We start from the raw sequence: 25,043 nt of genomic DNA, 5'->3' as shown, positions 1-25,043 counted from the left end.
TGTGTAATAGGGGACTTAGCTAAGCTTTTCTGGACAATGTAAAAGGGAACTTGTTTTCAGAAAGCATCACTTTTCTTTTGATTAGTGAATGCTTTCTGGTTATACCTTTTAACAGGAGAGATTTTTTTTTTCCAGGTAGAAGCAAGAACCTGCTGGTTCTGGAAGGTTACACTGCAATTTCAACTTTCGTAAATAATTTTGTTTGCTAGTGAAAAAACCAGAATATAAACCTCTGGTACTGCCGTGTAGCTCAGTGAAAGTGAAATCAGTTGTCTGTGCTTTCAGAAGTGGATGAAATGTGTGTTGTGGCCTTCTTCTTAATTAACATCATCCCTCCTGTATATATTTGAAGCAGACTCCCAATTGCTATTTTGGACTATAATTATAATCATCCTTGCATATTGACTGTACTCACTGGGGCCAATGGAATTAGTTAAAAGGACAAAAGGAGTAAATTATGGTTAAATACTGATCTGATTTAAAATATTCAGGTGAAAGCGTCTCTGCAAAATATTCCTATAACTGCAAACTAAGTTGAAATATTGCAGGACTGCAAGATCACAGGGTGAACAGAAACCATTGTCCTATCCTAATTTGAATCCAATTAATTTAAAGCCCTTAGTTTGTCAAAAACAACAACAACACAGCTCACTTACAAATAAGGTATTTTATTTTCTTCAACTGAATGTATGCACTATCACAATCTCTTACTTAATTTTTACTAAAATATTTCAAATGAAGTTTTACACACTTATCAAAAAATCTGCTTACATTTTCTCTCCTCCCCACCCGCCCCATCCCAACTTCACAAAAGCAAAGTGATTCAAAGGTATAAACGTGTGTGCTAAGATCTAAAGACATTGCTTATATATACATGAGCAGAGGTACTAATTTATTCCAGTTCTTTTAGTCAGTCATATACAGAAAATATAGTGGGGCTGTAAGATCACAGGTTGAGCAGAAATCATAATTTCATACTGATTTCCAAAAGCAGCACAAATTTTCCCCACTTTATGAAAAATATACAATTTTATCACTTTACAGTCATGCACTTTGAAAAAAGATCAGTAGTACTTCTCCCACCTTGTTTCTAAAAAGGTAAAAGGTCACTTTAAAACACTGATTTATCGCTATCATTTGACTAAAAAAAAAAATGAGCCGTTCTGAAACAAGGTTGTGCTCTTCCTCCCAAAGGTACAGGGAGCCAGCCCACTTGGAGTTTGCCATTTCACAATTTTCCTCCACTTGCAAATGTTAAAATGTTACCCATTTTTTCAAAAGAAAGGAGGGTAGAGGATGGAAAACCATGAATTTTGTTCGGACGTTTTAGAGCAGTTGCAACTCAAAACCGAATGCTCACGAATTTCTGGGGTATAAAAATTTGGTCCCAGCTTTCTGAAGCAGGTTGTAGCTTTGAACTTTCATTTTTTTTTTAAATGGCCATCGTTTGTAGGGGTGTGTGGCTGTCCCTTCAGCTGAAGAGCAAGATTTACACTCCAAAACACACACTTTAGAGCACAGTGTGCAATGTTTATTTTTGCTGTTTTTGACAACTGAAACTTCAGCACCCAAGTCATACTGCCAAATCGTTGAGTGACATTTCCCACCCGTTTCCCGATCCCCAAGGAAGACACTGGCTTTAGCTCAGGTTGAGCTAAATACAAAGCAGCAATTAACAAAACAAAACAAAATTACATATAGCATTACATCTGTAAACTCTACAATGCATATCTTGCATTTGAGTGTACCTTATGCTTTCATCTATGAAAACATAGACTATCCTTTCATTGCAAAGAAAAAAAGAACCCACATAATTAGAAGTACTCAGGAGCAGGGGGAATTATTTGCTTGAATAGGGCTAATTATAATAATATGGTTTGTGCAATATCCACTATAGCGAGTTTACTAAGTCCTGGACGTCTTCTCATTTTCAGATTGCTTGGGGGTGAAGGTAGCGCTCATGGCATTTGTTGGTTTCATGGCCAACACTTCATCCCTGTTGTGTTTTTAAAGTTTGAATTTTACCCAATGAAATAAAATGCAATGCAAGGAAGTGTTTTCCTTTGGCTTGCCAGCTCCCCTGTCATTCAAAAAGCTGAAAGAAAAATCCAGCCCACCCAAACATCTGGAGTGGGATCCATAAGGGCCTGAACTATACACCAAAACACTACTCATCAAATTTGCAGATGACACCAAACTGGGAAGGGTAGCTAATGCCACAGAAGACAGAAACAGAATTCGAAATGACCTTAACTGTTTGGAGAACTAGGCGCAAGCTACAAAATGTTATTTCAGTAGGGATAAATATAAGGTTCTGCACTTAGGCAGGAAGAGGAGGAGGAGGAGGAAGAAGAAGAAGAAGAAGAGGAGGAGGAGGAGGAGGAGGAGGAGGAGGAGGAGGAGGAGTTTGGATTTGATATCCCACTTTATTACTACCCAAAGGTGTCTCAAAGCGGCTAACATTCTCCTTTCCCTTCCTCCCCCACAACAAACACTCTGTGAGGTGAGTGGGGCTGAGAGATTTCAGAGAAGTGTGACAAGTCCAAGGTCACCCAGCAGCTGCATGTGGAGGAGCGGAGACCCAAACCCGGTTCACCAGATTACGAGTCTACCACTCTTAACCACTACACCACACTGGAAGAACCAGAAGCACAAATATAAGATGGGCGACACCTGGCTTACTAGCAATACATGTGAAAAGGATCCAGAGGTCCTGGTGGACCACAAGCTGAACATGAGTCAACAGTGTGATGCAGCAGAAGCAAAAAAGGCTAATGCTATTCTAAGCTGCATCAACAGAAGTATAATGTCCGGATCAAGGGAAGTAATAGTACCACTCTATTCTGCCTTGGTCAGACCACACTTGGAATCCTGTGTCCAGTTCTGGGCACCACAGTTTAAGAAGGATGTTACACGGGGGAACATGTGCAAGAGGAGGGCAACCAAGATGATCAAGGGTATGGAAACTAAACCTTATGCAGAACCCTTGAAGGAGCTGGGTATGTTTAGCCTGGAAAAGAGGAGACTGAGAGGAGATATAATAACCATCTTCAAATATCTTGAGGGCTGTCACATGGAAGAGGGAACAAGCTTTGAGGGTAGGACTAAAACCAACGGCATCAAGTTACAAGAAAGGAGATTCCGACTGAACATCAGGAAGAACCTTCTGACAGTAAGAGCTGTTCTGACAGTGGAATGGTCTCCCTCGGGACGTGGTAGACTCTCCTTCCTTGGGGTTTTTTAATCAGAAGTTGGATGGCCATCTGTCATGGATGCTTTAGCTGAGATTCCTGCATTGCACACAAAAGCTCACACCAATAACAAACTTAGTTGGTCTCTAAGGTGCTACTGGAAGGATTTTTATTTTATTTTGGTTCTGTGAGGAGTGAGATCATTAAATGCTTACTGGCTAGTTTCACATTTCTCTTGAGCAGGGCACACTTCTGTATGAACAACTGCCTAAATCTATCAGTAGCGTAGGTCCCACGATGGAATAAATATCACAGCCCATAAATTCTGCTGCTTAATACTTTAAAAGCCTTCTTGTTACTCCAGAGGCTGGGCACCATTTGATCTGTTCAGCAAATAGGTGGATCAAAGCAGGGCTACATAAATCTCTCCCCCCCCCCCCAACACAGAAAAAAACAAACTGTTACTTGTGGCTTGCAGAACTGATCATCTCCTTTGCTACCTTCTTGTTGGGATTCATAAGAGTGGAAAGGAGAGGAGAGGGATCAGTGGGAAATAATACCAACTCAATAAAAACAGAAGATTTGCAAATCTACTATTATATAAATTAATATGGAATATTGTAGAAGAGAACTAAGGTTGGAGAGAAACAACGGTTATTTCAGCATAGACGATGGTTTTTCAGAGGCACCTGGTTCAACTTCCTGCAGACACAGGAAATCGGCCACTACAGCAATCACTGACAGGTAGACCAACCAGCCTCTGCTCAAAAACCTCAAAGAAAGGGGGGTCTATCACCCTCCAAAGTAGTCTGCCCCACTGTCAAATGGCTTACACTGTCACTTCTAACAGTGACAGTGCCTTAAGTGCCTTATCACTTCTAACTCTCAGCCATGTTCTGCATGTTCTGTGTACATGCAGGGGATCTCAACTGTCAGATCTCAGCTCGGGATCTCAGCTGACCTGGGCCATCCCTGAGCCTCCTGTCCATTCTAAGCAATCCAGATTCTCTAACTGCTCCACCTGTACTGTCCATACATGCCTGTACACCTGAGCTTCTCGCATTCACCATTTTCACTTAAAAAGAATGTAGGTGCATTTTTTTAGAACACAACAGGCAAAATGTCCTCTTAAGCTGTCAGTGGTTTCATTCCCAGCAGGGGGACCAATTTGCTCTCTTGGACTTTGGCTCACATGAGAAATGGGTTCTGAAAGGCTGAACTACAACTGACCTGAAAATGGTTTGGGTCAGTTTGAGCCTATTTAAATGGATGAGTTGGATTTTACAGAGGGGACATGGGCATAAATATTTCTGGTGTTACAGTTTTCATTAAGTGAATGTTCACCTGAGTAGGTTAAGGGCTTTTTGGGAGAGTGTGCCTGGAAAAAAGCCTTGGGTTCCAATCCTCATTCCTCTTACTTGAATAAGAAAATAAAAGAGGGGGGGAGAGAACAACTGGGAGATTATCACTGTTATATCTGCCTGTGGTGAGAAGAGCAAGGAAGGAGGGAGGCTGTGTTGTGAGCCCAAGGCCCCACCTGATCTCTCCTTCGGATAATTCCCAGGGGTGCTGCTAGGTGACCTGTTTATTGAGTATTCATTCACCCCGACTTGTCAACACTGGCATTTATTCTGATTTGTTTCCGGGGAGGTTAGATAATGATGCTTCAAAACGAGTGTTTTCCCACACTGTCCAGAGCATGTCCCCATCACATTCCTTACTGCAATCTTTTGAGGAAGTGAGTTTGTTTGACGTACAAGACCTCACCATCTTGCACGACCTGAATTTGCTGGTTTGCAACTGAATCCCAGCAACTGTCTGGACGCCCCAGGTCATAAACCACATCCAAATAGGCCCAGTACCTGGGTATGGGAAGGATTTGCAAAGCTAAGAAACGCTGGAACATATTCAAGTGGAAATGCAAATGGAGAGGTATACTGGGAAGACTTTGACTCAAATCTTTTCGGTTTATCTATTGTTTGCAGATCTATGTGGGTCCTCAATAAGAACAAACCCTGAATAGTGGCATCCAAGAGAAACAGGCCTAAAAAACGGAAAGATCTAGCAGCACAATAGCCAAAATTCTTTCTGAGACCAGACTGCAACGGCTGAAGGTTTGGCAACTTCAGGGTAATGGAAAACCGCAAATATCTGAAGAGTGAGCATTAGCCCCCCCCCCCCAAATCTCCCTTTCTGTTGGTTATTTTACACAAGTGGGATTTCATAGCCGGTTAGTGAGTTGTTATGCTTTCTTGGGGAGAGCCAACATCGTGCCATTGGGACTACAACTCCCAACAGCCTTAGCCAGTTAGTGTTCAGGGTGATGGGCGTTGTATTTTAGCAATGTGTGAAGCTCACTCTGCTGGCTCTGCCTGCGCTATACAATTTGAGGAGATGTACCAAGAAATGCGATGAAACAGGGAGAAAGCGATCAAAGTCTTTAGCAGGTTACAAAAGAGCTGCATTGTCATAATAGAATACCGGGGGCCCGTCCGCCTTATACGCAGGAGTTCAAAGAGACACTTGATGCGGGCGAGTGGCTGAACCGCGGAGGCAGCACTTCTGAAAGACAGCGTTTTCTTTGTGCGACACAAACGGCTGCTCCTCCGCTTACATTTATAGATAACACCATTCTGCACATTATTTCAGTGAGAAGAAAGAAAGAAAGAAAGAAAGAAAGAAAGAAAGAAAGAAAGAAAGAAAGATAGCAAGCCACTCTTTGCAATGTCATGCCAAGGCTGAAATAAATATTTTAAAAATGGAGAGAAGGGGTGGCATTTTCTTTTCAGTTCTGTAAAGCATAGGCAAGAGGGGACACTGAAGAACTGCTTCACACATAATCTGTTTTCTTTCTTTCTGGCATGGAGCTAACGTCTGGATAAGCAAAAGCAACAACAGAGACAGAAGCACGACCGCTGGAGGGTGATGCAAAGGTAGGCAAGGCAACTGTACCTTTCGCTGTCGGATGCAGAGTTGCATGAAAGAGGGAGTTTAGGCAGGTGAGACTGGGATGCTGCCCTTACACTGAGGAATCTAGTTCAGTACTTTCTCCAAGGCCTAGCAGTGGTTTGAGGGGTTTCAGGCAGGGGGTGCCACTTACTGAACGAGTCTCTTCCATGCAACTATTAGGAGCCTGCTCAACGCCAGCGCCCTTGGGTAAAATGCTGTTAGTGGGGCTCCATCTCTAAGCGGGCTCGCCTCCTCTTTCTTGCCTCCACTCTTGCCCATTTGCCTTCCTCTCCCTTTGGATGCAAATCAGCACCACTGCACACAGAGAGAAAAAGGCGTGTAAATCAGGGGTCAGCAAACTTGTTCAGCAGGGGGCCGGTCCACTGTCCCTCAGACCTTGTGGGGGGGCCAGGCTATATTTGAAGGCGAGGGGGGAAGAACGAATCCCTATGCTCCACACATAACCCAGAGATGCATTTTAAATAAAAGCACACATTCTACTCATGTAAAAACACGCTGGTTCCCAGACTGTCCGCGGGCTGGATTGAGAAGGTGTTTGGGCCTTAGTTTGCCTACCCATGGTGTAAATGTTAGGGTCCTTTCCTCCTCGCTCACTCAGAAACTGCTGGGGAACAGGCAGCAAGAAGGCCACAAGACCCCAAGAATTGGCAGTGGGACCTTGGCTAGGGTGTGGGCCTCGGCAAATTGGTCAGTGATTGTGACCCTTGACACCAGACCTGAGCCTGGTCCTCCTGAGCGCTTGATCTACTCTAGCCTACCATTCGCCGTATGTCAACGTTGCATTAAGTGCCTGCTATTATTGCTTGGAAGCTGCAGCATTTCTGCTGCAGCAACGTGAAAAAAATGTAAGATTATGCAAGCGGGGTCTCCTTCGCATGAATGCCTCGCCCGGAAGCCGCTATGCAAGAGAGATGGGCAGACATCAGGCTTATCGGGGCTCCCTTGCTTTCTGCAAGAACCTCAATATCTATCTGATGCAAAACAGATAACAGTTAGAATATAAGAACGTGGTGCCACCAAGCATGTTCTGAGCCTAGGAATCTGTTCTCAGCACCAGAACTGAAAGGAACTTACAGAAAAAACCCATTCGAAAGCTTTCTTCGTGTCAGGCAGCCTAAGTAAGGTGTTGTTGCTACTGTTGTAACAATGGGCGGTCAAAAGCCCCTGCAAATCAGCCAGAGATCAGACCCCAGCAGACCCTACCTTCTGCCCATTCCTGATCTAAAGCAGCCCCCATGACTTGCGGGATTTGGGAACTTCAGCCTGGGGTGGGGCATGTGACCTAGAAACATGAAGGCAGTCACAATATCTTCAGCTGTGCAGGCCGGGCATTGCTTCTCAAAACGCGCATTTTAATACCAACCAAAGATCTCTAGCAAAGCTTATCACTCTCAACAGGTAATTGCCAAAATAATAAGGCTACAGAGATATCACAGAGCTACTTCTGGTGTTGTGGATTCCATGTTAGTTTCTAAAACAACGCAGCTGGGGTTGTAGCTCCGTGAACAGGGCAAAGTAAGAAAGGGCGGGGTGCTTTTGGACGACCTGTTTTATTGCGCATTTGTCCTGATTTGTTTGCAGGGTGGTGTTGCACCAAAAAAAGTGCACTTTCCAAGTGCACTTTCCCCACCACTTTCCTTATGGCAAACAGCCTAATCTTTTTTGGGGGAGGCGGAGGAACGAAGCAGTTGTGTTGTGCAAGGCCTCCCAATCAACTCCCTGGGGTGCAACCAAAATTTGCGATCGCAAAATGGCAACGGACTGGAAACTGTAGAGGCGAGGAAGGTCCCTTGCTTTTGGGTTCAGGTATCTCTACATATGACCATACAACAAAGCAGGTTGTCACTACAATACAAATGACACAAATTGGCCATTGGAGGATAGTTATTAACCCATTTAACATTGTTCTGGATCAGCACAGCCTGCAGGCAAAGCCTTCCAAACTGCCTTATTTACACTATAAACAGTTACAGAAAGATGGGAGCGAGTAGGAAAAGATAACCCTGGCAGCTAGATGCAGAGAAGTCCCTGTTGCTCTTCCTCTTTCCTCTCCCAGCCTTGCTGCGTGAGGTGCTTATAACGGGCCTTTGAATTGGTTTCCGGAAAGATGTTGCCTGATGGATGGTTTGGAGCTAGCTGCGTCCCCCAGTTTCCGCCAGACGACCTAAGAGCAAAAGGAAAGAGAGGGTGCTTGTTACCATTTATTTTATCTGCATTTGTACAGAGTTTTCTATCCCGCCCTTCTAGTGCCTATATGTGCTACTCAGGGTGGCCTACAACAGTTTTAAGACTTCATTGTCCTAAAATACGACAAAGGTAAAGGCCGTAAATGACCCTACGGATGCTAAGCTTGCAGTTCCGAGGAATTCCTGGCCCCAGCTGGGTTTGCGAGATTCCTCTCTGATTCACTAGGTGGCACCCAGATCCCGAGATAACATTGCCTGACAGGTTTAAAATGCTGATCTTGTTAAAGTCTCCCGAAATTAGAACTAGAGAGGGAGAGATGCCTTAGGTAATGGTATCAAACCAGCAAATTAGGCTCAGAAGTTGAGTTCAGAGCTAGGTCAGTTGCTGGCAAGCTTGCAAGAGTCATGTTCCCTTCATCAAGCATTGCTTCCCAAGTGGAGCAAGTTGTGTGCCCTTCAGACACAAAGTTGCCTTGCATTTGAAATCCAAAAATGCTTAGAGCAGCCATCGCCAACTGAACGCCCTCCAGCTGTTTTCGACTAGAGCTCCTATCCGTTCTTAATGTATGATGTTTTACTGTGGTTTCACAATTTGTTGGAAGCCACCCGGAGCGGCTGGGGCAACCCAGTCAGATGGGTGGTATACAAATAACAAATTATTATTATTATTATTATTATTATTATTATTATTATTATTATTATCAGCCACCCCTGCTCCCAGGCAAGAGCCATAGCTCTGCCCCAGCAAAATTACACATCTTGGACAATTTCCTTAAGATGCCTTCCTTTTCTGAAGCAACCGAGCGAAAGAGAGGACTGCATTACGAAGGGCTGTACCAGTTCAGGGCTCAGATTACTGAGCCCTTTAAAAATCCCTGGTCTCCAGAAAGCTCGCCAGCCAAACCAGGCTCTTAGGCCAGGTCTGTTTGGCAAGGTCTGTTTGGGGAGTCCATTTCAAAAGACCAGGAAGTGTCGGCAGCATTCCTGAGAAGATTTCCTTGTTTGTCGTAATATCTCAGGCTGTGCAAACATCATTATTTTGTTTTAAAAAGAGAAGCTAAAAGGGATAGCCTCTTGAGGTGCAGCCCTCACATCCCTGCACCAAAAGCGAGCTTTTTCTAAAGGCAGATTACAGATTTCATTGTCGAACAACAGAGCACATTCCGCAGTGCTTCACATCCCAGAGGGCGGATTAGTTGATGGCACTTGCAATGGCAAGATGGTTTGTGGGAAACCACCCAAGTCTAAGGTTCACAGCGGTTTTCCAGGGACGTATCCTGGAACGTTTTTTTCACTCTTTGTGTGTGGGAAAAACCACGATACCTTTCCCGTGCAACAGAGTGCGCTTAAAGAAACAGGGCTTCTTTTGTCATTGGTGCTTATGGCTTCGTGCCATGTGGCAACCCACAAGCCCAGGGTGTTCACATCATACAAAGATTAGCGGTTTCCATCTACTGAAAGCTTCTAAATTGGACCAGATCCCACTGGGGAGTATGAGCTTTCAACCATAACTGTTACCCTAGGTGGCCCCACGAGCGGTGTAATGCGCCAAAGTTTTGTTTATGTTTGGTTTTTAGGGGAACAGACCTGAAATAGTCAAAACAAGTGGATGCGAACCAGAGAATTTCAAGGCGGAGGTTAAATCCTACCCACTCTTATCGAGAGATCACTGACACAGGACTGGGCTGCAGGGCTGCATAGTTAACTAAAGATAAGCCCCAGTTGAGGTTCCAAAGAATATCTATCTATCTATCTATCTATCTATCTATCTATCTATCTATCTATCTATCTATCTATCTATCTAAACATGCACTGGGGCAGTCTGAAATTGAAGATCCAGGGAGGCTTTTCACTTGCAAAGGAGGAAAGAAGGGGAAGTAAAAGATGACCACAGTTTTTGACTTTCAAAAGCAATTTGTTATGCACAACCTTCAAGAGTAGCCTTTCCCAACCTTGGGTCCCCATAGCCTATTGGACTACAACGCCCATCATCCATAACCAGCAGGGGCAACGGTCAGAAATAATGGGAATGGTTGTTGACACCCAACTGCCTCAGGAGACAATGGAGAAGTACATCTCTTGAGGGTGAAGTCAAGAGTTGCAGCGCCCACTGCAGCTGTAGAGACTGATACGGGAGAGACATGTTTCATTGCAGCTGGGGCAGATGAAGGCATCTGGTTGGGCTGCTGCAGGTGCACCACGGCGTTTTTTCTCTCTGTGCTCCTCCCAGTGCCCATTCCTCCTCTGGTCACTGCTATGGAAGCACAACCTGTCTGCCTCCAGGCACTGGAGACAGGAGTGTCAGCATGCTGGGAACATGGGCTTGGGAGAGCACGTCTTTCTTTGAGACTCCCAATAACATCAGGGAACCCAAGGTTGAGAAAGGCTGCTCTAGAGTACCAAGACACTCTCTGGATTATAGTCCAATAAGACACACAGGCCCTGAACCATTCTGGCTATGGGAATCCTGATTCATGAATGGAATTCCCCCCACCCACATTTTTCAGTGAAGGAAGCCAAACGCCAACCATAACTCAACACACAAAATACACCAGTCCATATATCCATATATATGTGAGGGTCTAAGTCGGACCCAAGCTGGTGCCCTTCAGATGTTTTGGATTACAACTCTCATGTAACCGTATATAGGATTGTAGATTTAACTGATTTAATAGCAATTCCCATTCACAGGAAGCCTTAAGAACTGTGGTTTTGGGATCAGATAGGGGGAAAGATCTTCAATGGGTGATTCTCATCGCCATGTTGAACTATAATGACCATGACTGGGAGGATGGAAGGAGCCATGGTGGTCACATTTCTGTAAAACTGCAGTAAGCCTCTGCAACCTCACACCCACAAGCATTCTGAGTGTGTGAACGTTTTGACTGACAGTATTCGTAACCCAATTTCTCTGCAGGTTGCAAAGACAAGAAGCAACTAAGCCTGCACACACAGAACAAGATATTGGACAGCATTTAACACCACAGTTGGAAGTGAAAAACTGAAATGGGAAAGACTGTGAAAATGGGTTCATTACATTGCACATTTCACGAACAATTGCTTTCTCCTTTTCACTCAGGTCTTCTTCATAGTTTTCTTGTATTTGCCTGTCCAAATTCTCATGGACTTCAAGGACCTACAAACACAATGGACATGAAATTGTAAAATGATGTCACACAGTGATAGGCCCTAAGGTACCCCTAAGTGGAATGACCACTCCATCCTCATGCTGTCTGCCACGTTGGGAGGGCAAACAGGGCAAAATCTCAACACACGCATAGGAGAGTGGGAAGTCTAATTGCCAGTAAAACATATGGAGCTTGAGATACTGTAAATGTTCCATCTGCATATATCACTAAGCTGGAAATGAATGGTTAGCACTGGGGGGGGGGGGGAGAACATATGATCTACTTTCAACATATGCATACACACTTTTTGCAAATGGTCACTGGATGCTGCCCATATTGCCATTGAATTGTGCAGTTCCTGACACATAAGAGCATCAGGTGCAAGGCAACAAAGCTGGAAAAAGCTGTGGCCTGACTCAGATCTCCTGCTCCAAAATCGTGCCAAGGTATGGTGAAAAGAGAGAAACTTCTGCCGTCATGGTTAGGTACAGAAGACAGTAAAGGAAGAGTGGTCCATAAGCGGTTAAGGAAGGACTGGAGCTTCAGTGGTAGATGCTATGCATGCATAAGGTTCCAGGTTCAATCCCTGACTTCTCCAGGGAAAGACTCCCGCCCTAAACCTGAGCCAGTCAGTTGGACAATGCTGAGCTACAAAGATGGACAGTGCGGCTCTGCATAAAGCAGAGCGGCCACTTATGCATCACCTGCCAAAGAGCAGACAAAAGAGTACAATCGTACCTTGGATCCCAAATGCCTTGCAAGTCGAACGTTTTGGCTCCCAAACGCCGCAAACCCAGATGTGAGTGTTCCGGTTTGCGAACATTCTTTGGAACCCGAACGTCCGCCACAGCTTCCGATTGGCTGCAGGAGCTTCCTGCAGCCAACCAGAAGCCGCGCCTTGGTTTCCGATCTTTTCGGAATTCGAACGGACTTCCGGAACAGATTCCATTCGATCTCCAAGGCAGTGTTTCCCAACCGGTGTTCCGCGGCACACTAGTGTGCCGCCGAACATTGCCTTGTGTTCCGTGGGAGGGAGACGGGCGAGTCGGGCGGCGAGAGGCGGGGCGGCGGCGGCGAGCACACGCGGGGCGGCGAGCGAGCGAGCTCCCACATCCCATCGCCGCTCGCTTCGGCCGGCCTACTGGAGGAAGGCGCGAAAACCCGGCGGGCTTTTGGGTGGGCGCAAAGCAAGAAAGGCGGGAAGGCTCTGGTCCCTCCCCTCCCGGCGGGGCTCCCGCACGTACCTTTCTGCGCCGCCGCGTCCCGCCTGAGCAGCAACAGGAGGAGGAGGAGGGAGGCCAGCGCCGGCCGGGTCCCCCGGGGGAGCGGGCGCTCCGGGCTGCTCACCATACCCCGCGTCTCGGGCGCAGCAGCCGGCAGTCCGAATGCATCCCGAGCCGCGCTGCTCTCGCCTTGCCTCCTTCTTCGCGCCTCCTCCCGGCTCGCGCGCAGTCCCTGCGCGGATCCGTCCAGCCTCCGGCCGCCGCCGCCGCCCCCTCCTCTTCCTCTCCTTCCCCCACCCACCAACCCGCACGGCGCGCTCCCACCGCCCCCGATGGGCGCAACCACTTCCGGGTCCGCTGCAGCCGCCCCTTCCCCGCCTCCGGCAGCCGAAAGTCCCCCAGCGGAGCCCGTCTGGCCGCTCCCCCCGCTCCCTGCCCACCTCCCGGTGTTGAGGCGCCCTCTTTCGTTGCTTCGCGGGGAGGGAAAAAACTTTAACTTTTGTGCGTCCCTCCCGGCGTGACACTGCGCGCTGACGTCACGGGGCGGGGCTTTAATGGTGGTGTGCCGCGAGATTTTTTTCCGGTAAACAGGTGTGCCGTTGCCCAAAAACGTTTGGGAAACACTGCTCCAAGGTACAACTGTATACAGATTTGCAGAAGGTGATGCTGATTAAACTGTACAGACACAAACGGATAAATCATTACTATATTTTAAACAGAAATACATCTCGCTGCTATGGGAAAGACCAGGTGACTGTGTGTCTGCTTTCCAGGTATGGATATGGGCAACTTCAAGGCCCCTGCTCTCCCTTCTTGGAGTTCTTTATCTTTAATATAAAGAAAGCCTGGGCTGGACAGAGGACTCCTTTCAGACAGAGGATGGTCCTCTGCAAAGCAAGAGACACATGACTACCCTCATGACCATTCATGTCTAGCTGTCAGGGGATCCGTGGTAGCCTGTAGCAGCCAGGGGACGAGAGTCGGAGGCAGGAGAAGCTGCAGGATTGGAGAGTCAAGAGCAGGTGAAGGAGGAGGGAGGGAAAGGTCAGGCTGGTGTATAGCCCAGGGCTGCCACACCTTTTTCTCCTGCCCCCACCTCTCCTGCTCCACTGTCTCCCAGGACCAGAAGAGGACTGAAGCAAGTTGCACACAGGCGTCGTCTCTGCCTGCTCAGGTGGGGGAGATACATAAGCTGAGCTGGGGGGGGGCCCTCCCTGTTGCCGCAACTGCCTCATTGGGTACACACCTGAGAGACGCAAGACTTTTCCTAACTTGCAAGTGTGCTTTTGACAAGAAAGAGTTAATTTCTCACGCTGGACATTCCTGAGAGTGCTGTGACACGAGCATCATAATCACCCACATCGTAATTCCGATTGAAGAGTCAAGCTTCCACCTCCTCCCCCCCCAACTCGATGACAGAATTATGGTTAACACCGCAACGAATGTGGATTGTTTCAATTCAGATGAGCACAACACTCTGTAAAACCAGGCACAAATGCTCCGCTCAGCTTTCTAGCGGGTGGCCCTGCGCTTTGCACACTGACCGCTTTGAACTGGACCAATGCTTCCTTTTCCTGCCGTGCCTCAGAAGTCTCAGTTACAAAAATAGGTCATTCTCTTAGGGCCCTTAACCTACTTTGGAAATTGCATTATCCACTAGCTTAACCGACATATTTTGAACCAATGGCAATTTTGCATGACTGTACAGTTTCGCTTAAATTAATTCAATCCGTTGGCTCCTCTCTTTTTTGCAAGGGGGCGCAGGAACACCAGAGGAAGCAAGCAAGCGGCATTTACAAGCTTGCAAATAAAAATAGATCTCTAATGAATAGGAAGGAATTAATTATTGATCAAGCTGGATGCAGGCTGCGAAACCGACTCGTTGGTCTGGGCACGCCTGCAATACTCATCAGCCTGGATAATCAAATCCCAGCCCCAGAAATATCATGCCGGTAGCTGAATAAATGCACACGGCCACATGTATGTACTCCAGGCTGAGACTCTCCATTAGGTTTTATTGCCTGCATGAAACCCTCCAGTAACCTAACCCTATATTGCATCCTCATATCGCTTCCCCCAGTGTAAAATGTTAACTACAGGGATTTGTGGCAAGGAAAAAACCTCATATCTGCTTGCATTGTATTGCATGAAGATGCATGGATGCAGGAAACTACTCCTGTTGAACATATGCCCAGCAATATTATTATTAATGGATTTTATAAGCTGTTTGATAATTCCCTCCCCCAAGAGGTGAACGAGTCCAAATCATACAAATGTAGAAAAACACAAAGCCGCTGGCAGGAGGAAAAGGTTGCAACACTCAACGGGCAATATTCTCCTAGCGTTGCCACCTTTCCTCTCTGACCTTGCCCTGTGCCTTCGACAGAAGCCTGACAAACAGAAATTAAGGTGAAGCTTATCAAAGACCCGCGAAGGAAACAACGGAAAACTCATCTGCTCAATTCCTGCATCTTGGGCTGCTAGTAGCAGAGGAGCAGGGCCGTGACTATAAGGTGGCAACCCTTGGAAAGGCTGCGCTTTAGGGGATCTGGGCCTCCAACAGCTGTGCCACTGGAAGATGCTCGGCAGTTTTCTCTGTCAATGCGCCCTGATGAAATGCAGCGTTCGTAGTCTGTTCTGTTAAAAATAGATTTCTGGACCCAGAAATACAAGCTCATTCTGCCAGCTGAGCAAGCTTTCTCTCTCCCCACCCCCTTTCCTGGGTATCTATGCACAGCATCGCAACCTGGAAGATTATCTAAGTGCCCTCAGGCCTGGTACATTAAGAGTGCTTTGCGCAGCACTGAAACTCGTGGATAATGAAAACAATGGTCTCTGGGGGACGATACAGATACTGCGATGTGACATTTAGTCTGTGCGTACGTGGCTACGGCAAAGTGGAGGATTTGGTTTGCGATCACTTTTGTTGCGTTCAGCATAGAAAAGAGACTTCTGGCTCCTCTTTCCCAGAATTCCTCACAGCAGCGCTAGAGGTTTCCATTTCCTGTGGGGAACACCAGTGTCAACACTGGTCTGAGGAACACGGGGCCCAGTCAGAGAAGCTTCGGCTATTCCTATCCGATGTTGTCATGCTCCTTCTGCTGCCCTCGTGAGGGAGTAGCCTAAGCTCATGCGTGTGAACTCTTAACAGACAAAAGAAAGTACTTCTTCACACGAGGCAGAGGTAATCTGGAGAATTTGCTGCCCCAAGATGTAGCAATGGCTTTTAAATGTAGCACTGGACTACTGCAATGTGCTCTACGTGGGGCTGCCTTTGAAGGTGCCCCAGAAACTACGACTAATGAGGCAGCTAGACTGGTGACTGGGAGTGGCTGCCGAGACCATATAACACCAGTCCTGAGAGATCAACATTGGCTCCCAGTACGTTTCCGAGCACAATTCAAAGTGTTGGTGCTGACCTTTAAAGCCCTAAATGGCCTCGGCCCAGTATGCCTGAAGGAGTGTCTCCACCCACATCGTTCTGCCCAGACACTGAGGTCCAGCTCCGAGCGCCTTCTGGCAGTTCCCTCCCTGCAAGAAGTGAGGTTACAGGGAACCAGGCAGAGGGCCTTCTCGGGAGTGGCGCCCGCTCTGTGGAATGCCCTCTCATCAGATGTCAAGGAAATAAACAACTATCTGAATTTTAGAAGACATCTGAAGGCAGCCCTGTTTAGGGAAGTTTTTAATTTCTAATGTTTTATTGCTTTATTATTACAGTCATACCTCAAGTTGCATTTGCTTCATCTTGCATTTTTTCTGGTTACGAATGCGGCAAACCTGGAAGTGTTTACAGTGGTACCTCAGGTTACAGACACCGCTAACCCAGAAATAGTACCTCGGGTTAAGAATTTTGCTTCAGGATGAGAACAGAAATTATGCAGCGGCGGCGCGGCGGCAGTGGGAGGCCCCATTAGGTAAAGTGGTACCTCAGGTTAAGAATAGTTTAAGGTTAAGAATGGACCTCCAGAACGAATTACGTTCTTAGCCTGAGGTACCACTGTACTTCCGGGTTTGCTGCTTCGTACATGCGCAGGAGTGCTGCTGCTTTTAGACTTTTCGAGGTGCGAATGGCACCCCGGAACAGATTGCATCCGTAAGCAGAGGTACCACTGTATTATTATTATTATTATTATTATTATTATTATTATTAATATTAATATTATTCTGTTGGGAGGCGCCCAGAGTGGCTGGGGAAACCCAACCAGATGGGTGGGGTATAAATAATAAATTTATTATTATTATTATTATTATTATTATTATTATTATTATTATTATTGAGAGTTAGGCAAATTCATGGAGGATGAGGCTAGCGTGTTGGGTGTTGTGCTACTTCTTGTACCAGAGACAGTCAGCCTCTGAATATCAGTTGCAAGCCAGGCAATGGTGACCACCAAATTGGATGGCTTCAAAAGATGGTCAGACAAATTCAAGGAGAGGGTGATCAATGGCTACTAGGTACTGCCACAGGCTGTATGTTTCTCTCCTCCCTTGGAGGTTTCTAAGTCGAGGTTGGACAGCCATCTGCCATGGATGCTTTAGCTGAGATTCCTGCACTGGACTAGATGACCCTCCTGGTCCCTTCCAGCTCTAAGATTCTATGAATGCCAGTTGCTGGAAACCACAGATGGGAAGAGGGCTCTTGTTCTCAGGTCCTGCTTATGGGCTTCACATGGGCAACTGGTTGGCCACTGGGCAACCTCATGGGCAACTGGTTGGCCACTCATGGGCAACAGGGTGGCGGACTAGATGGGCTTAAGGCCTGATCTAGCAGAGCTCTTCTTATGTCAATAAAAAGAGCACACCTGCTCTGCTATTTCTCAGCCCAGAGCCTCTGATTGCCTCTCCTCATTGTCTTCCTCTCTTGAGCTAGAATGCAAAGCCTATATGAATGCATGCAAAACACCCCACCCCTTACCTTCATAGCGTGCACCACGGCTTCAGGTTTCTGGTTCATGGAGACGTATCCCACGGCAGGAGACGCGGCAAGATCAGGAGCCATACGGACAGGGCCCTGCAAAAGACAAGAGAGCAAACACTTGTAAGTATATATATATTCCAGCAAGAAACATCTGGTGCTGCCCAAGAATCCGAGGAAACCAACGCATGTTGTGATTTTTTATATAGAAAACCAACACATATTGTGATTTTTTTTAAACTACAGATTTTATATAGTTTTAGGCTCTGACCTGATCCAAAGAACACCTGACCCAGCTCTGGATTAATGGGATGTGTGTGTCTAAAGTTTCATTATGGTTTATTTGGACTGTCATCTCGATTTGATGTGGTGTCTGGTGGTGTGGGTTAAACCACAGAGCCTAGAACTTGCCGATCAGAAGGTTGGCGGTTCGAATCCCCACAACGGGGTGAGCTCGCATTGCTTGGTCCCTGCTCCTGCCAACCTAGCAGTTCGAAAGCACGTCAAAGTGCAAGTAGATAAATAGGTACCGCTCTGGCGGGAAGGTAAACGGCGTTTCCGTGCACTGCTCTGTTTTGCCAGAAGCGGCTTAGTCCTGCTGGCCACATGACCCAGAAGCTGTACCAATAAAGCTGTACCAATAAAGCGAGATGAGCGCCGCAACCCCAGAGTCGGTCTCGGCTGGACCTAATGGTCAGGGGTCCCTTTACCTTTACCTGGTGTCTAAAGGTAGATGATTATGACAGCAATATTATTATTATTTTATTATTATTATTTATTTATTATACCCCACCCATGTGGCTGGATTTCCCCTGATATCTTCAGAGACATCCTTCTCATGGTTTGTTATTTATGTGCTTATTTAAGGATGTCATAGAATCATAGACTTGTGCAGTTGGAAGGGACCATGAGGGTGATATGTGGTCAAGTCTCATGCTCTACCAACAGAGTATGACTTGGGCAACAAGATCTTCAGAGGCGTCCAAATTGGTGCTGGTTGGAATCATCATACCTAATAAGGTGTTCTGTATGCTCCAAAGCTAAGCTTTTACCAACACTGAAAGCACAAGGTTTCAAGAGAACGGTGTACAAGTTCTGTCACGTACAATGGGACTTTGATAGAAGCTCAAGTCACTGTGAAAGAGCACTCCAAATTATTTGCCCATGTTATCCACACAGAAAATGGTAGGTCTAGCTGAAAGGAAACACATGGATGTCTGCACTGATCATTGCAATGCACCCTAAATTATTATTAATTATAAAGAAGTGTGGCTGTGAGAGACTTGGCTAGATACCCTGAAGGGACCCTGCACTTCTGAATTTGTCACTAGAGTCATACCTCAGAAGTCGAACGGAATCTGCTCCAGAAGCCCGTTCGACTTCCAAAACGTTCGGGAACCAAGGCATGGCTTCTGATTGGCTGCAGGAAGCTCCTGCAGCCTATCGGAAGCCGCGTCAGACATTCGGGTTCCAAAGAACATTCGCAAACCGGAACACTCGCTTCCGTGTTTGTGCCATTCGGGAGCCAAAACGTTCAACTCGCAAGGCGTTCAACTTCCGAGGTATGACTGTACATTACTGGAGGGGCGAGTTTCCCAGGCCCAAATGACTCCTCCTGAAGTGGCTTTTCCAGTAGCAAAAGGACCAATTTACAATTAAACACAGTTTTACCTAACATGCACCTTGGCGTTCTTGGTGGAATGAAATGTTTACTCAGAACATACCGAGAACGTTTTCAACCCGGAAACCAACTTAACCTTTGAAGTCACCCATAGCACTGGGTCGCTTTTAACTAGGAAGCAATATTCTGTCTGACACGGGCAGAGGGAGAGAATATTTGGCACCCAGTTCGCTGGCTGCATGGCAACACTCTCCAAAGAGCATCAAGTGCCCTTCAAGGAAGGTTGTGAAGGGAACCCAGGAGGTAAGTATATACACACAGCTGCAGCTAAAGGAGGGCTTGTTTTTCTAATGAATGGGCCATCAAGTTCTCTGATGTTTGGCGTTCTGTTGAAAAGTCAAAAAAAGTTCCTTTAATGTCAAGAAACCTGAGTGCCCAACTAGTCCAATTCTGGTACGAGGGATCCCTTTTACGGTCTCTCCCAAGCAAGGTGAGGCACAATGTCTTTATTCAGAAAGATGCCCCCTTCCTGTCTCTATGATTTGTATGTTTGCACTATGCCATTCAGAGAAACCAACAATGGCTTCATTGAGAACTCTCCAATATTTTGCCTTCATGCTGTTCGGCAAAACAAAAGGGGGATTATCCCGTTGGGCTGTGAAGGTAAACTGGGATGACAGAGCGGTATGCAGTATCACTGCAGGGAATGTGCTGTCCAGGCAATGCAAAGAGGTGCATATTATAGCATTTTTCTAAAATACACACAAAAAATGTGCCTTATCTTAGAACTTCACAATTACAGATGTGACAATGAAGGAAGGAGCTGTAGTTTTTAAAGATTTTGCTGCTCTGGCTTTATCCCTCATGCTTCTTATTCAGTTTTCTGTCCCAGCTAAGCAGCCTTCAGATCAACTGATGGCTAACATTGAACATAACCAAAAAAGCAGCTTCCCATTACATGAAAGAGCTACAGAGAGTCTTTGCATCCTTCCTCTTCCTCTTTCGTAGCCCTGGTTAAAAGATCAAAAGCTTCCCCTTCTGATTTTATGCCCATTATGTCCAATCTCGGGAAATGGTTGTTTTTTGTTTTTAACTACAGTTAAAAGAGAACAAGCCAGGATCAAACCATGGTGTTTAATCCTGGCTTGTTCTGAAACCTGTGGCCCTCCAGATGTGGTCAGACCCCAACTCCCACCATGGCCAATGGTCAGGGATGATGATGGCAACCATTCAGAACATGGTGGAAGGTGGCTTCAGGGGGCAGAGGGGAATCTCCAAAAATTGCACCCCTTCCTCTTAGTAGACCCCTGCACAGATCAAAAGCCCTTTCATGGGTTCAAAGGCACAAATTGAAGAACACCCTATTTATTTCTGCATTCACACTCCCCATGGCTAAAGCTAACCAAGGTTATGTTTTCAACTAAAGGTTGGAACCAAGGTTAGAAGCTGGTTTGCAAACCATAAAAAGTAAACCTGGTTACCAGTAGCCAGTGCTATTTTTCTAGAAAAAGAGGTGCCGGAACTCATCATGAACGCCTGCCATGTTCTCTCATAATGACACCCACCTGAGAAGTGCCGGAACTGAGTTACGGTAAGTTCCAGCTGGGGAAAAAGCCCTGCCAGTTGCCCTTGTTAGAGATAGTGAGGTGATTGCTGCACCAGACCAAATAAATATAGGCCCTGCTGAGGACTGGGCAGACATCTTTGTCCATCCACACCCCATCGGGAACAGTTTTTAAAAAATGTTTACACAATTAATAAGAGTAACAGAGTATTAAAGCAGGCAGAACAGTATGTAAGCCTGAGCTCTTTTACTCTGGGTTCTCTGAAGAACAGGAAAACCCCGACAAACAGTTAATTTCTCATGGGATTTGGGGAGGAAACAGCTCTTTGTCTCCTGAACGTGATTCCTTATTTATTTCTGCCCCCAACTCCCAGTTCATTACTCCACAATATTCATTCACCTTCTCTCTTCAGAGTTGCTGATGCTGTGTAAAACTGCCATCCGATGTACTAATAGTACTCCAAATGTTTAATTAGTTTCAAAACAAGGAGAAATGCTTTCCTAATGATTTCGCTCCAGGAGATGGAACTGTTGCCTCAGGAGGGTCCAGAAGTCCATTGGCACATATCACCTGTCAGCCAAATGTGGCTACTAGGCGACATCCATTTGTTTCAGTAGAGCTCACCTGGAGCAGGTGAAGTCGTGGGGCTGACATTAATTTATGAAAACCACATGGGGAACCATATCAATACCCCCCAAAGAAGGCGTAACTATATTTGTAGTGGGGTTGTTCAGAAGTGAGTATAAACAGTTAAGGTTAGGCTGCAATCCTGTAAACATTTAGCAGGGAGTAGGTCCCATTGAATTCAATGGGGGCTTACTTCTGAGTAGAGGCAGGGATAGGATTGGGCTGTCTGGCACATTTCTGTGCCGGATTTAATTAGCATATGGCCTCCTTAGTTTGGGCCACACAATACAGAACAACAGCTCACACCACTCTTGAGTTACCCCTGGTCTGTGCCCACCAGGGAGTTGAGCTGGATGACCCCCCAGGATCCCTTCTGTCTCTACAACTCTATGATCACCATCCATTTTCAAGGTCACAGAGGAAACCTGGGACAAATAACTATGAACTGTTCAAACATTTAGAGGTATGCCCTGTTCCCTGAGCTCAATCTTTGTAGATGGGAGCGGTTAATAATGATAAGTGGTTAATGACGATTGTGGCTAATGAGGCACTCAGAAGCCAAAACACTAAAAACCACTCAAGTTTAGGGGAGCTCTGTGAGCCGAAACCTCTGTCAGAAAATATTCCAAGCATCCGGCATCTACACTCGCTGTGCCAGTTTTATTGTGATCTTTTCCCCCCTTGTCCTTCCTGACTATCCTATTTCTCCTTCTCTGAAGTGCATTAGTTACTATGGAAACAAACATTGGCATATGCAGCGCTTTGCTGCATCCATCTACCAGTGGCATAGAAAAAGTCCGTTTAGATGCTAGCATGGAAAGTCTGGGGGGTGCGGGGAGGGGGGGGAAAGAGAGACATTGAGAGGCCAACTGAGTGGCACATGAACACTATTTTTAAGAAGAACTAGAGGACACGGCAGTTTATTCACCTTGCTGCACCACAACAACCACCCGCATATTTTGGTACCCAAAAGCAGCCCAGAACTTCCACTAGGTTCCAGGTAACCAACTCACACCACTTTGCCTTCAAAATTAGACATTCAGTAGAATGCAAGACAAACTCAGGGGACCTAATCTCCCCAGGGATATTCTCCTCTCTGAGCTTTCAGTCTTAGTGCTAAAAAGGCAGGAATCTGTACTCCAATCTTCCTCGACTTAGTACCTCTACTACAATGGCCATCATCCCTGACAAAAAAAAAAGAGGTGGGGAAAGTTATTTTTAAAAATTATTTATTAAAAAAGAAGAAGCAATGTCTTCTCTTCTGTGGTCTCCTCTGTCACGTGACCTTCCTCTGGGCCCTAGCCTGCTCTCTTGAAGCGCTAGCTGCCGTGGAATAGGCTCAGGTTAGGCCTGGGCTCGGCCACGTGTCCTTGCCCTCCCGGTGCTCTCCTACCTCTCCTCCTTAGTGGCAGCAGCAGCGGCAGGTCAAGGTCAGGGCTCCCCTCTTTTATCTCCTTTCTCTTTTTCTCTCTCCCTTCTCTGTCTCCTCTCCTCCCTGCATCAGCTCCAGGATTTTCCTGGCCCCAGAGCACCGCTGGGCAGTCGGCCGGGTGGCCAGGTCCTCTTGCTCCTGGCTTGATTTGGGTCGCGGGGGTGTGTATCAGTGGTTTTCCCAGTTGATGCGCTGGGCGTCCCTAGTTCCCCCTTGGCAGTGGGGGCGGCAATGGCAGTCTCAACAGCCCGGAGCCAGCCTGGTAGTGCAGTTGGCTCTGGCTGGCTTCAGGAGCTGCTCGCTGCCGTGGCACCCGCCATTTTACCTCGCCGGAAGTCCCCATATGATGTGTTTTGTGCCACTGAACCAATCACACAACATTCCTTCCCTACTAATAAATCTACAACACTTAAAATATAAATCCGGGGACACTAAATGAAATCCGGGGACATTCCGGGGACAGATTTTGTCCGGGGACAGATTTGGAAATCCAGGGACTGTCCCCGGGAAACGGGGACATCTGGTAACCATACCTTATAAAGATAGAAGGAAAAATAGATAGAGAGAAACACACAATAAGAAGTAAAACCTGCTCCTTGTTTCCACTGTTCTTGTCAATGAGTGCACAAGGCATTTGCATGATGACTATATCTAGAAAACATTTATTAAACAGGTCTAAATTACACATATTATGCTACTTGTGTTCGGATCTTTGTTAACTTTGATTTACAGTGCCACCTCCTCCAAGGTTTGCCTTCCCAAGCTACTATAACATTTCTAGCTATGGAAATACAACTTTTTGAGGTGCAACAATGTGAAAAAGAAGCCACGAAGCTTCCTAGGAAACTTACCTCACAAGGTCATTGTGGGGATAAGATGAGACAGGGGAGAGCTCCCTGGAGCAAAGGTGGCATATAGATATAATAAATAATATTGGTTTACTGGATATAGGATTTGGTTTGCAGAATCTGGACTCTTGAGCAACAGGGCAAAGAAGAGAAGGACACCAGTTATTTGGAGGGAAGTAAAGGGTCACTTCTGTGAAACCCTTTGCAACTAGAGGCTTATCAAGCTTGGTTTGGAGGCTAGTCAGTACCCTTTTCCATTCTGCAAGGCCTCTGAACAAATCTAAGGTGGCACCCACTGTTTAGCTGTGACAATGTGTGGATTTTAGTTCCACTGCTTTGATTTTCACTGTCATTTTCGCAGTGAAAAAAAAACTTACCATTTAAACATAAGTTTAAACCAACCGGTTGTGGTCTGCTTTAAAGACCCCGTGCCGAAGAGCAAAAATAAGTAAGAATGAACTTATAAAATGCCCCTTGTCCTTAAAAGGTAGATATACTTCTAAAAAATGAGCCAGGAACTAGATTAGGCTGTGCCCCCCAAAGCAAGCATTTATGGGGATAATTCCAACTTTTCACATTTGTGCCTGACTCACGCATCACATCAGTAGAAAGAGGGGAAGGGGGAGGCACTGCAAAGCAAACATCTCTTTAGCTTAAATTGCAGGATGATTCATTCAGAAATGTGAGGAGAAATCACACCATTCAGTTCTAACAGGCTGTCATTGCTGCTTGGCGAAAAGTATTTTGGCAAGAACATGCTAAAAGGGGGGGGAGAGAGCACGCTTCTTCTCATCCTTACCCACCTCCCCTCTCAGTCCCCCCCCCACCCAGGAAGGGTGTGAGTTTTCACTGTATTTTTGGGGGGGGATAAAAAATTTCCCAACTGGGGAAGGAACTGAACTGTGAATGGCAACAGATACACAAAAGTCGCCACGCAAACGGAGAAATATCTTTCTTCCTCAGAAACCGCCCCCCCCCACAAGGGCGTGTGAGAGATGAAAATGAGCAGGTGGGTGTCTGGGCAGAGGGTGGGATGTCAGCAGCGGCAATCTGGAAATGTAGAGGAAGGTCATGAAGCGATGGCCTCGGTCAGGATAAGGCTGCCCATGTAATTCCATGGAAATAATGGGCGTCTATAATAAAACCTGCCCCTTTTGGCACAGTTAGGGCACACCATCTTTCTATGGGTGGCTGGGGGGTGGCGTGCGAGGGAAGATTAATGAAAGGGCCCATATGGCTGCAGCTCAACGTCCCAGCAGGCAGCGGTTCCCCCTCCCTCCTGGGCCCAGCTGTCTCCCTTCCGCTAAGGAAAAAAAAGCAGGAAGACGCTCCAAAGA

General features: G+C 46.4%; 1 protein-coding gene across 8 annotated transcripts in view; it reads right to left on the bottom strand.

Annotated features, from left to right (window-relative positions):
- Positions 1-648: 648 nt before the first annotated feature.
- The window catches only part of CCDC85C (coiled-coil domain containing 85C), a 183,438-nt gene continuing 159,043 nt past the window's right edge, over positions 649-25,043 (bottom strand). For 3 of the 8 annotated variants that reach the window (XR_014529631.1, XR_014529632.1, XR_014529633.1), the window contains 4 exons: positions 17,614-17,709; positions 11,385-11,483; positions 4,075-8,325; positions 649-3,048 (listed from right to left, as the gene is read on the bottom strand). Coding sequence is in view for 4 of the 8 variants with exons in the window: in XM_083519713.1 (XP_083375839.1) it covers positions 8,236-8,325; positions 11,385-11,483; positions 17,614-17,709 (285 nt within the window). In the remaining 4 variants the exon portion in view is untranslated. Of the gene's footprint in view, positions 8,326-11,384; positions 11,484-17,613; positions 17,710-25,043 lie in introns of all 8 variants that reach the window. The other 5 variants (XM_083519713.1, XM_083519715.1, XM_083519712.1 and 2 more) reach the window with 3 other exon arrangements.

Source organism: Podarcis liolepis, assembly GCF_965112155.1.
Source record: "Podarcis liolepis genome assembly, chromosome: 1".
Taxonomy (NCBI): Eukaryota; Metazoa; Chordata; class Lepidosauria; order Squamata; family Lacertidae; genus Podarcis; species Podarcis liolepis.
Note: the sequence above shows the minus strand (reverse complement) of the source record. Positions and strands in the feature narration are given on the sequence as shown.